General features: G+C 55.0%; 1 protein-coding gene across 1 annotated transcript in view; it reads right to left on the bottom strand.

The window, feature by feature from the left end:
* Positions 1 to 2,540: 2,540 nt before the first annotated feature.
* The window catches only part of FRMD7 (FERM domain containing 7), a 31,785-nt gene continuing 21,856 nt past the window's right edge, over positions 2,541 to 12,469 (bottom strand). Inside the window, exons 5-12 of the mRNA XM_077827303.1 lie at positions 12,216 to 12,313; positions 10,624 to 10,738; positions 10,292 to 10,439; positions 8,549 to 8,644; positions 7,422 to 7,585; positions 6,681 to 6,749; positions 6,521 to 6,596; positions 2,541 to 5,424 (exon numbers count right to left, since the gene is read on the bottom strand). Coding sequence (XP_077683429.1) covers positions 4,369 to 5,424; positions 6,521 to 6,596; positions 6,681 to 6,749; positions 7,422 to 7,585; positions 8,549 to 8,644; positions 10,292 to 10,439; positions 10,624 to 10,738; positions 12,216 to 12,313 — 1,822 coding nt within the window. The 3' untranslated portion in view covers positions 2,541 to 4,368. The remainder of the gene's footprint in view (positions 5,425 to 6,520; positions 6,597 to 6,680; positions 6,750 to 7,421; positions 7,586 to 8,548; positions 8,645 to 10,291; positions 10,440 to 10,623; positions 10,739 to 12,215; positions 12,314 to 12,469) is intronic.

The raw sequence follows: 12,469 nt of genomic DNA, 5'->3' as shown, positions 1-12,469 counted from the left end.
ACACCAGGCATGACGGTCTAGACCTCGATCATCCCACTCAACAGTCCCTGGCAGTTTAGTTTTGCCTCATGAAGCTGGTCCACACCCCAATCACCTCTGGGGCCGTTCCCATTTCCAACAGATCCGATGGGGGCGACCAGGACCGTACGCAGCAGTCAAGGTGTGGGCGTCCCATGGATTACTATAGTACCATGGTGTTTACTTCTTAGCTACCCCGTTCCTAATCGTGATGCCCCAAGTGGCTGTGAAGCACCGTTTTCCCAGGGCGCACGAGCGCCAGCAGGAGGGGTGAGGGAGGGCCTCTTTTGGGCAGGGGTGCACTACGCTGTTGTGACTCTGGAGGGAAGGGGGCAGGCTGTGTGTGTGGGGGCGGGGGACACGCCTTTCTCGGGTGGCGAAACATCCTGGTCCGTTTGCGTGTGTGTAGGTCCAAGGGGGCAGCGGCCTGTTGGCAGCGCCTTTGTTGGGGGGGAATCACAGGCACGGCCCCGCACCCTTAAAGCCCTTTGTTGGTGAATTGCCCTTGGGCATTGCAAGCGTGCGCGCGAGGCCCGCGTTTCTGCCTGGCAGCACCCCTTAGCCTGGCTGCCTGGTGAGGGTTGGCACGGCCGAGCGGAGAGGGCAGCTAGTACCGGAGGGCTACAGCAACTGCTGGCAGGGAGCGAGGGCAAAAGCCTTGGCCTCCATGGCCATAGCGGACGTGAGCTTAGACACACGCGGCTGGCCCGTGCCAGCTGACTCAGGCTCAGGGGCTGGTTAATTGTGATGCAGCCATTTGGGCTGGAGCCCAGGCCCCTACGAGGTGGGAGGGGGCCTGCTGGTGGAAAAAGGCCCCGCTCAGCACCGCCGTCCAGCCCGTTAAAAGGCAAGTTGGTGGCACCGCGGGGCTGGCAGGCTCCCTGGGAAGCAGCCAGCGTGTCCCACAAGCTCCGAGGCGAAGGGGTGGCCCTGGGGCTCCTTGTGCTGCCCCCCCCCCCCCCCCGCCCCACCCTGAGCCCCAGCTCCACGGATCCCATTGGCCAGGAACCTCAGTTGGCATGGCACAGGAGCTGCCTGAAGTGAGTGCCGCCCGGCCACCTCCCCCCCCCCCCCCCACAAAAAACCTCTGCCTCCCCCACCCCACAGTCTGGCTCCCTCTCCTGCACCCCAAATCCCCTCATCCCCGGCTCCACCCCAAAGCCCACACCTCTCTGCCCCAGACACGTGAAAGTGAGTGAAGGAGGGGAGGAGTGAGCAATTGGGGGGGAGGGGGAAATGGAAGGAGCGGGGCGGGGGGCTGCTCAGGGAAGGGGCAGGGAGTGGCACCCTCGTGTTCAGTTTTTCTGCAATAAGAAAGTTGGCACCCCCTGACTGGCCAGCCCTAGGTGTCTAACTGCCGTGTAGACAGACAGGCCCCTCGCACCTCCCTTTCAGCCAGGCCCCTACAAACATGCCCAAGTCCTGGCACTGCTGAGCAGCGTGGGGCCCTACCGCGCACGCCCCTGCCGATCAGACGGCAAGCGCTAACGGGGCAAATGCCCAGGTTTGCCAAAAAAGTTGGGCTGTCCGGGGCCAAAACTGGCCATATGGAATTGCAAGTCCGGGATCTCCAAACTTTTTCAGTCACCCCCCCTCCCCACACACACACACCCAGTCAGCACCCCTTCCTCCCGCCCCACCCGCTGCCAGGAGCAATGGGGCCAAAGGTGCAGCTGGGAGCAGGGTAGGGTGGGTGGCACGCCTTGCCCATCCCCTTGTGGGAGCTGACCCAGGCCCCGCCCTGTCCCCTCCATGAGCTCCACTGTTTGGGGACCACTGCCCTAGGCTGCAGTAAGAGCCACCCAGGGAGCCCGGGCAGCTGTAGGGAGCCCCAGGCCTTCCACCTGCCCTGGGAGGGGGGGGCCCCGAGAGCAGCCCCTGGCCCACATCCTTGCACCCCAAGGTGCACCACCCAGGGCAGGTGGAGGGCCCAGGGCTCCCCACAGCAACCAGGCCCCCTGGGCAGCTCTTACCATGGCCCAGCTTCTGGCCAGTCAGGGGACATGGAAGGGGAGGAGCAGGGGGCAGGGCCCCATGGCAGGGATGTGGAGGCCCAAAAGTTCTGTGTGTAAATAAATCTTCATCCACCTCTGCCCAGGAGTCAAAATACTCAGCACCTGAGGTGCTGTGTGAGGGGGTCAACCTCAGGGCCCTTCTCTGGCACGTTCCCTTGGGGTGGGGTCCCTTTGGAAATCCAACCAAGAGTTTTGCTGCTTCAAGCAGTGAGGCAGCCGACCCAGGGATGGTCCAGAAGGGGGTCAGCAAATGGCAGCTGGCAGGGGCCAGGCAGGGCCGCTCTGTGGAGGGGGTGCAGGATTGTGATGAGTGTCCTGCGATCTCCAGGTTTAACTCGCACCTGCTGTGCATCCGGTGGGTGACCCTGGGTGGAGCAAGGAGGAAGCTAAACACCTGGGCATTTGACGGGTACGTAGGCTCCACTGGCCCACAGCTGCTTCTGCTGTGCCCGAAAAAGGAAAAAGACACCACACCTAAAGCAGTGGGGGAGGGGTTCGTTTGTTTTATTGTCCAGCTTCTAAAACGATAGAACGAAGACGAGAGCTTGAAAAATACAGGGTGGGCAGCATCCTGCTAACCCAGTTGTCTTGACCGTTCACTTGATGTTTGCGTCTTTCCCCACCAGGAGCGTGGCCAACAAAGCCACTCTAGCACGGTGCCCGACAGCCGGGTTTGCTGGCTCCCTGCCAGGCAAGTGTGTGACCCCAGAGCACCCCCACAGGCATGCTCCAGCCTTCCCTTACAGCCGTGGCCTACAGGACTGGACAGAGAACACGCCAGAATCTCACAGCAGCCGGGTCGGGCTCGGGTTGGGTCGCTTGGACCTTTTTTTCCTTACAAAGCGTTTGAGGGGAAATTAGATGTTTTAAGAACTAAAATACAAGGTTAAAAATAGATATTTCCACTTTCCTGTGGTTGGTAAATACAAGAGCTGGTCAGAAAACATCAATATTTGAAATTTTTCAACACCAAAAAAGGGCAACATTTTTTGCAAAAATATGTTCCTTTCTTTTTTAGCCATCTCTAGTAACCACAGTGTCTTACTTTGCAGTGAGACAGATGACTTGGGAATGCCTTTGGGAGCCTGCCCACCTGCATAGCACTCTCCTGTTACAGCTTATTCCAAGTGAGCGCCTTGTTTGTGCATTGGCTGGTCCGTTCACTGCTGATGGAAGGAGGGGCCCATTCAGCCAGGCTGAAGTATTCGCGCGTTCCCCATCAGTGATTCCACCCAGGTCTCTTGGCTGCTCGCTTGAATTTAGGGGTCGAGAAGCCTGCGTCTCTGGGAGCTCAGGTTTGGGCCCCCACACCAGGTACTGCTTGTGTGGCCATGCGCGGTCTCTTAGCGGAAGGAAGGAGAGAGATGGATGTGAGTGGCAAAGACACGTTTTCACTGTCAGTCGTAATGGGAGGTACCGTCCCACCTCACTGCATGCGGGGGGAGCCTGCAAGGCAGCCGCTAAAAACGATTTACAAACTGACCGGCAAAATATGTTTCTCGGCAGTATCTTTGCTGTGGCTGGGGAAGAGGTGGCGTTCGCTCCCTACACAAATCTGAAAGCCAGTGACCAACACACTGGGATGCAACTCCGACGTACTCAAGCCAACCTGTCTAGTGGCTTGGGCGAGGCTCTCTGCTGCACCGCCCTTGGTTAGAAGAGAGGTGCTCCTCGCCATCATTAGTGATGTGGCAGCATCAAAATACAAGCGGTTGGTGTCACAGAGTGGGCGCCTTTGTGATCAGGAGCTGGGGCATATGGAGCTGCCATAACAAACATTCTGCTAACACACTCACGAGTCTTCCCAAACAGGCTCCCAACGGCCATCAGCCCAACTGAGGGTCTCGCGCGCTCTCCATTAGAAACAGACATTTTAGCAGCTTTCGTTTAATGGTGTTTCTATTCCCCTCGCGGAGGAGAATTGACATGACACTTCTGTGGCCCTGCTGTTGGACAGTGGTTCTCCACCTTTCATGCATCAGGACCCTTGTTCCCAAGTGGCCATGAGCTGACTGGTGCTTGCCTGCCATTTAGCAATTTGGGGTGAGCCCAGTGGACGTGACTAGCTGACCCCCCGTTCATTGAGAACCTCAATGTAGAAGATTTTGCTGGGGTGCCCACTGTTGGCTACTTTTTTCTTGCCTGTTGCCTAGATCTTTATGTCCTAGAGCTCCCCTGTCATCCATTAACACAGTCTCTACAGCTAATTGTACTCACACAACACTAACCCGTCACAATGCTTAGCAAGGAGGGAGCAGCATCACACAAAAATGACCTTCCTGTTCCTTCCAGCTGGCTTTGGAAATCTCTGCGCTCTCAAGCCGATTGGAGATGGTTACGTGAAATAATTGGACATGCCCATTGAAGTCCTTGCTTCTGCACTGCTTGTCGCGAAGGACACCTCTTCATCCTCCTCCTCCAGCTGGAGGCTGCCCGAGGACAGACGCACCCGGGCCAGGGGTGACTTTTCTACCCGGCCATACAGAGAGTAGTAATCCACGTTCAGGAGATCCGAGTCGGAGTCACTGGACTCGGTCCCGCTGCCCACACCGCGTTCGGCCTGGCGTGGCGCTGCGGCGGGGTTGGAAAGCCCTTGTTGGGCGAGCAGGGACCGTAAGATACTTACTTTTCTACTGCTCAGAGCAGGGCAAGGGCCCAGCGGCCTGAACTCCGACCCATATGGGAAATGGATGGTCTTCATATCGGACTGGCTCCAAGATCTTTTGGGCAGTTGCTCTTGAATGCTGTAGTCAAAAGCCCCAGCCAGGGTTCTGCTCTCCTCTTCCAGGTGCCTGCCAACACAGCAAGCCCTGGGCAGGGCCTCGGGCTGCAGACCCTTCCTCTGGGCCGGGGCTGGACATCTCTTGGAAGGTTTCATTGACACGGGGCCAGGGCCACTCAGCCCTCTCCCTGCTTCCTCAGCAGCAGCTGGCGTGTGGCGTGGTACCGGGGGAGGCCTGTCCACGTAAAAGAACACTTGTGGAGACGTCGTCTCCAGCGGCTGGCTGGTGGAGGGGACGTACGGTACATCTGTGTAGCTCAGCTGCCTGGAGGCGACCTCCCTCATGTTGCCAACCGAGGTGCTTTTACTGTTTCCAGCAAGCTTGTGGCTGGGCTGGAAGGAGGTCAGCGGGCTGCGCTGCCCGAAGCCGTCGGCCGGCTCCCACTCCAGCTCCAGCTCGGCGTAGGCCAACGGGAAGGCCGAGCTGCTTTTGGAATGGGGCAGGAACCTGGGGTCAGCCTCGGGCTTGGAGCGCTCCAGCTCCGCCGCGAACGTCACCTCCACGGAGGAATTCCGCCTCCTGCTGTCCAGCATGGGATCCGACGCGTGGACCCCGTTTGCGTTCCAGTAACAGGCTCTGCTGCCATATGCCAGGCGCAGGTCTTCAACCTAGGGAGACAGCAGGGCCCGTTAGGGTAGGGGGACAGGACTGGAAACGGGGGGTGGGGAGGGTGTCTCTCTCTCTCTCTCTTGTCTTCTATTTGGTTTTATTGCTTTCTAATCATTACAGCCCCAAGAGCAACCAAATTAATAAATGCTGCTCCATAGCCCTGGGGTCGAACACAGCCCTGTGCCCCCTTCCCACCAGCACCCAAACCAACCAACAGCTGAAAGCCAGGCAGTGAACCAGAAGCTGTGTCTGCCTCACCCCCCTAGCTCTCCGGGGAGGATTCAGAGGTGAGCCAAGGCCAGGTTACAAACAGCGAAGGCCAGGTGTTTTATTTTCCACAGCCCCCGACTTGAGGTGCCCTGAGGGCACTTGTCAGCAGTGGGTGCAGCTTTCACACACACGCACCCACCTTGCAAGGGTGGGAACGCGGCCAGATTCTGCTCTCAGCATGGGGCTGGGCAGGGCGCAGTGAAAGCCCAGCCTGAGCCATGCGGTTACCGTCAGAACTTTGCAGGGTGTGGCCATGAGGCAAAGTCCCACCGGCTAGGCTACCTTGGTGGTACCACTTCCCTTCCCCTGCCGCCAGGAGCCACCTCTGTTCTAGCCCCTCTGGGCCACTAGGGGAGCCCTGAGCTGGGGTGGGGTGGGGGGATGAACACGTGCTGTTATCCCCTGGTCGGGTGGGAAACAGAGAGGAATGTGGGTCCCAGCACGGAGGGACCCAAGTCTCCCGAGTGTGTCCTACACACACACACACATGCCCCATTACAACGCAGCACGATCCACTGTGCAAGGGGGAGATAACATACCCTGCGCTTCCCACACACACTGTACAGTGTTGTACACAAGTGCTGGCCCCACCCTGGGGTTCACTCCTTCGCCGTTCACATTCACAGGACACTGGACATGCGCTCCCCTGTTCGCTGCTGTGCCATGCTCCCAAAATACCCGGGGAATGGCCCAGCCTGGGGTCCCGCGCAACTGCTTTCCCTCCAGTACAGCAAAGGCTGCGGTGGAATGATTAACCAGGCATGGCGGCCGGTGGCTTTCTCCATCAGCGACAGACACTGTATTTCTCTGAGGCGAGACCAGTACCTGTTTGGACACGTCTGTGAGGAGGTCTGGGGACGAGCGGCACTGCCTTTCGTGGTACTGAGCCGGGTAGTGTTTCCTGCAAATCCAAGACGCACGCGTCAGTTTCCCCTTGCAAATAATCCGTGAAATGCTACAAAGCCGCCTCCGCCCCCTCAGATACCTCTCAAACGGCGTGCTCTTCCCCTTCCCCTTGCGCCCATGCTCCAGCAGCTGCCGCTGGGTTCTGCCACTGGCAAGGACAGAAAAACGCTCGTGAAAGACCAGTTCTAACAGTGCTGCCCGTACAGCGGGACTGGAACCTCTGCTGTAGCCAACACAGCAGCAAGGGCTGGCTCACGCCTTGCACTACAGGCCTGGACAAAGGAGCTAGGGGTGCAGGCAGGCAGGCCTGGCCTGGCCCTGCTGCTTCCACAAGAGGTGGGCTGGGTGAAATGCAGAGGGTGTAGGTAGAGGGGTAATGGGCCTAGGCTGCCTCGCCCAGGCAAGGAGGAAGCCAGACAAGAACTGCAACTCAGAGGAGACTCTCGGGGATAAAAGCCCTGGGGCATGGCTCAGTCCAGCTGACTCTGACTCCGGGGCTACAGATCACTGTGTAGACGTTTGGCTCAGGCTGGAGCCAGAGCTCGGGGACCCTTCACTTGAGCTTCAGACTAAGTATCTACAAAGCAATCGTTCCGCCCCAGAGCCCAAGCCCTACATGCCACGTCAGCTGACCCGGGCCAGCCAAAGGGGTTTTAATCCCTGTGTAGACACAGCCTTTGTCCCACTGCCGCCCTCCCAGGGCTACTTGCTCATCAGGCTGTGCCTAAAGGCACATGCAAGCGCCAGGTTTCTTTGCCCCACACAGCTAACACTACCAAAGAGACTTATGGTATTAACGGAGCTAGTGTGAGCGATTTACCTATAGCGGAAACTTGAACCTTTGCTGCACAGGAGGGCTTTGGGCTTGGATTTTGGTTCTTCGGAGAGTCTAAAAAAAGCATGGTACTCCACACAGGTCTTCCAAAACGCTTTGCACACGTCTCTGCTTGCCATGGTAAACTCTAAGGTGTCCTTGCACAAAGCCTGGATGAGAACCGGACATTCGAAACACAACCCAAAGGGTTAACCCACCCCCACTCCCCACCGTGCTGCAAAGTCAGTGTCCAACAGCTGTGAAAACACGAGCACTTTTTCACCCAAGGAGACATGCACCTTTGTGCAGCGAGCGATGCAGGACTGGCCTGTGAACCCTGTGACCCAGGCCTCTCAATGGACTTAGAGCTGAAACTGAGTGTGGGTCTCATTGGGGACCGGGTGAGGGCCCCTGTTCTGATGTATATGGGCCGCTAGCCTGTGTTACACATGCACCTATCTTCCCCCTAGCAGTGCCTGGGGCAGCTGAACGTATAACTGTTGGCTGGAAATACACTGGGACCCCAAGGATGTTATCCATCTTCACATTGTGGAGGCCTAACCACGCTGCACCCCTGGGGGTTCTCACCCATTTCACCAGCATGAGAAGAAACGTCTCAGGACAAATAAGAGAGCGGTGCAGAGGTGAAGTGAGAGACCACACACCAACACTGACACAGCCCAAGGGAACAGATTTTATTTGAAGTAAGTGAACTTTGGGGCGGGGCGCTGGAACAGGGAGGGATGGGGGGCCATGGCCCCACCACTTTTAAAAGGGAGAAGGGGCGGCGTGGAGGCGGGGCCTCGGGGAGATGGGGCGGCATGGGGGCAGGGCCGTGGTTCGGATGCCAGTGACACTCCCCGACAATTCTCTCTGTGTATATATAAAGTCTGCTGCAGTTTCCACGGTATGCATCCGATGAAGTGAGCTGTAGCTCACGAAAGCTCATGCTCAAATAAATTGGTTAGTCTCTAAGGTGCCACAAGTACTCCTTTTCTTTTTACACTGTTAAGAGGCTTTCACTGCCCTGCTTTGGGGGCCCTCCAACCTTGGCAAAGTCTTTCTAACTATTCCTAGCTTGATACAAACACGTAATCTTCAACCCTGGCAGCTGGCGGTAACGTGGTACTTACAGAGATATTTGCATGTAGTTTGATTAGAAAATGTTTCCTCTTAAAACTCAGTTTCCGAATTTTGGCCCAGTTGAATGTGTTGATCTTTGTGTTCCCCTGCAATGACAATGCATTGGAGCATGATTGGTCATGGTCAATCTTTACGAGCCAGGGCCTTGATCTGGCGAAATGCGCTCAGCTTCTATTGACTCCAATGGGTGTAGGTGATGCTCCAAGGATTTGGCCTCAAATCCTGCTCACTTTACAATCCCACAAATTTACCAGCATCGGTTTACCCTGACTCCAAGGGGATGGTGTCAGACAAGCAGATTTGGACCCAACCAGGAAGGATAAGACTACAGGGCCTGATCCTGTGTTAATTGACGTTAATTGCAAAGCTCTAAGGGCCTGTCCAAAGCCCCCTGGCATCAGTGGAAAGACTAGCACTAATTTCAATGGGCTCTGGCTTAGACACTCCCGCCCCCGGTCGATTTCAGTGATGCAGGATCAGGCCCTGTATGAGGCGGGGGTGCTCTATCCTCTGTCCGTTGGGCAAAGTGCAGGTGTTATGTACATTATTCCCACATTAACCTAACCATAATTTACCTTCACTGCTCTAGCATGCGTTCTCTCTGGGCAGCAAGCTTTAAAGGGAACTCCTCAACCCAACTGGGTTATTGCCACGTTTATGACACCAAGCACCGTGTTCTCACATTGAAAAATAGTGAGCTTTAGAGGAGGCACTTATGCTCCTGTTATGTCACGTGTGCGTGTGTCTACCTCGCGGAATAAACAGCCAGGTATCGCATCACTCGCCTTAGCATGTGCTCACATGCTGCTAGCTATTAACAATGGGCCACTCGTTATCATTTTCTTCCACCCCAAGTGGCTTCGCAGGTTGGAGTTAGCCTACTGTATGCAGGAAACACAGAGGTATGTATTTATGCTGCGCAGATGTCTTGATTATAGCACTCGGGAATTGCATGGCCATTAGATGGCTATTTTCGCTTGAAGATTATATGGGAAACGTGCGGCGTTGCCATAGAACGTGAACGTCTTACTTCTCAAACACGTTAGTTTACAAGGGGCAAACAACACTAATTCTCAAAGAGGACACCTCCCACATCAGTGGGAAGCCGTGTATGGAGATGTAGGGTGTGATTTGTCACTCGTTAGCACTGGCTAGAGCTCAGAGACTTGCCCAGCTTGAACAAATGTGGAGGGAAAAGTTTCAGAATACTTTGTTTTGACATTTTCAAAATGAAAAATTCCAGATTTTTGGTTCATAACAACTTTTTGTCTAGAAATTTAAGCTAATTTGGCTGAAAAGGGTTAAATTAAAAAAAGATTAAAATTGAAACAAAACGTTTCAATTGACCGGAAACTAAAAAAAATAGATTTTGGTTTGTTTGTGACTATTTTTGAGATTTTTTACTTTTCAGGATAGGAAATAATTTCCAACTCTGGGTCCTAGGACAGGAAAACCATCTCCCCCCAGCGCTTAGCAGGCTGGTTAGTGGTGAAGATAGGGAAGCCCTTGGATTTCAGACAGGGGCCTACGACAAAAAATGTTTACTTCCCTTATCTACTCACTACAGCTCCTAGCTACAGAGCCTGTCCCATACCTAAAGTGATTTCTTGATGCAGGAGGACGGCACATAGGCTCTGGTACAGCTAAAAGACCTTTGATGAGAATGGAAGGAAAAGCTCTTCCAGAAGGGTCCCATTGCATTGTACAGTAGGAATTTAAAAGGGAAACGTTACCCGTAAAACCAGCACTCCCATGTGCGTAACAGCCAGATTGATCTGCGTCCCTTCCCCATCGCTTGCAGGGTGGGGTCTAATCCCATACATGTCTAACTTCCTGGCTATGTCCAACAGGTGAACGTCCGACTCAGCTGGTGTCTTCCCACTAGGGAAGGAAGAGGGTTATAAGTCTAATGACATTAGAATAAAGAGCCCCCTCTAAAGTCCTCTGACAGCACCCCCACATACTGTATACAACAGTCTCTGCTACAGGTATTTAATATCTGTGCTGTGAAAGGAGCAGGTACATTAGGAGCTGAGTAGGGCACAAGTGTGGATGAAATGCTCACACATGCTTCTGGTGATAATGCATGATCTTATCATCTAAATATTCCTGGTTGGGTAAATACTGGTGGCTCTCCAGGTGCTTCTTATCTGTTTCTTCATGAAAGTCCCCCAGCTCAGCTGTATGGAAAGAAACGAAGAGCGGCATTTAGCAATGTCCATTGAGGAGACCACAGCAGGCAAACTGAGCAAGTATTCAGAGACCAGTGACTTCGCTGATCCCTGCCAGGACATAGACATGGTGCGTGCGGGATGGAAACAGCCAAGACAGAGAACACCAGCTACCAGCTCTTCCTAAATGTGATGTTTCTGATGTACCCTCACTGAGGACCTGGTCCTGTCTCACTGACATCAATGAGAGTTGCTGTTAGCTTCGACGGGAGCTGGCCTGAAGAACCAGTGACACACTGTTCTGACAACAGGGCTCTTCCTGCCTCAAGGGCTTTGATGGGTATGGAAGGGGCCCAGCACCTTATCAGGGGCACTCAGCCCCTCAGCGGATGGGGGCCTAGCTAGGCCGGACTAAGGGCCTCATCCTTCCAACCTCACTTGTGACTGTAAGGATTGCTCACGTGACTAAGGGTCAAAAGGTCAGGCTCTAAGTGGAGATCCAGATGCCTTCACTCAACCTTTCCATTTTGGACCATGAGTGGTGGCCCTTTGACCTGTGGGAGGCCATGCAGGCTCCATGCAGTGACTCTTGGGGAGGGCTGAAGGCCAAGGGAACAAGCCATCCCTGGCTGGACCATGGTGTGGGAGACTCTGAGAGTTGGTCACCCCAGGGACACTGAACAGCCTGGGCCATCTTGCTAGCCAAAGGCCGTTTCCACTCTGGTAACGCCCTCCCTGCTGTTCTGAGATGTACAGACGCTTCCGATTCAAAAGCTCAGGGAACACAGCTGGGCAACGGCGGCACACTGAGCATTGAACCGTCTTTGCAAACACACATTAACTCGCCTCACTGCACTCCAGTTCAGCAACTCCGCCCTCCTCCGCAAGCCCTTTACGCACGTGTTCAAGCCCCCTTGCTCCAGTGCTCTGCTGAGCTGGCGCCTTTGGGCTTGCTCCTGCTCCCGTCACAGCCAGGGAAAGATTCCTAGGGACTTCAGAAGAAGCTGGCTCACCCCTGAGCTGCACCCCTCTCTCCTGAAAGCAGTCTCCCAAGGCTGCTGCTAGGCTTGCTCTCCTGTGGCCAGGCCAGCGCTGAAGCATGCTAGGCTGATTTCACTCAAAACTCTGGCTGCAAAAGCCAGATGACGGGATATAATAGTGAGTCTACTGCAGTCAGGGTCTGCTGCTGCACTCAGCTACAGGCAAGGACCGGGCAAACAGACAGCATTTGTCAGACATCCATTGCTTTGCCCTGACATCCAGAGCAGAGCAGAGGGGTTGGTTTGTAAGCTAAGCCATGGTTTGGAAGTGAATAGTTAGAAATGGGCTTTTGGAACAATACAACAATGCACCGTTTTTCAGGCTAAGAGGGCCAATGGTGATCACCTAGGCTGACCTCCTGCATAACACAGGCCAGAGAATGTCACCCTGGGCTTCCCTTGTGGCTGAACAAGAGCGGATCTAGAGCATGCTCGTCTGTCCTTACACTGCAAGAGGTGCGACACCAGCAAAGCGGCACTGTTCTCGCTGCCCGGGAGCCTCCCGACTGCCAGGTCCCTCTTGATTTGAAGGGTAAAGAGATACCTGCAAAGGAAGAGAGAAGAGTTTCCTGACAGAGAGCAAATGTTCCCGCTCCCAGCTCAGACAAGTTATTAAGAAACACAGCCAGCCCACCTCCTGCAGCGGGGACTTTGCTAGACAGGGGACCCTCCAGGAATCAGTTAGGCTTTGCACCAGTGA

This window comes from Eretmochelys imbricata, chromosome 9 (genome assembly GCF_965152235.1).
Source record: "Eretmochelys imbricata isolate rEreImb1 chromosome 9, rEreImb1.hap1, whole genome shotgun sequence".
In the NCBI taxonomy this organism is placed as follows: Eukaryota; Metazoa; Chordata; order Testudines; family Cheloniidae; genus Eretmochelys; species Eretmochelys imbricata.
The sequence above is the reverse complement of the archived record's forward strand: the minus strand, read 5'-3'. Positions and strand labels throughout refer to the sequence as shown.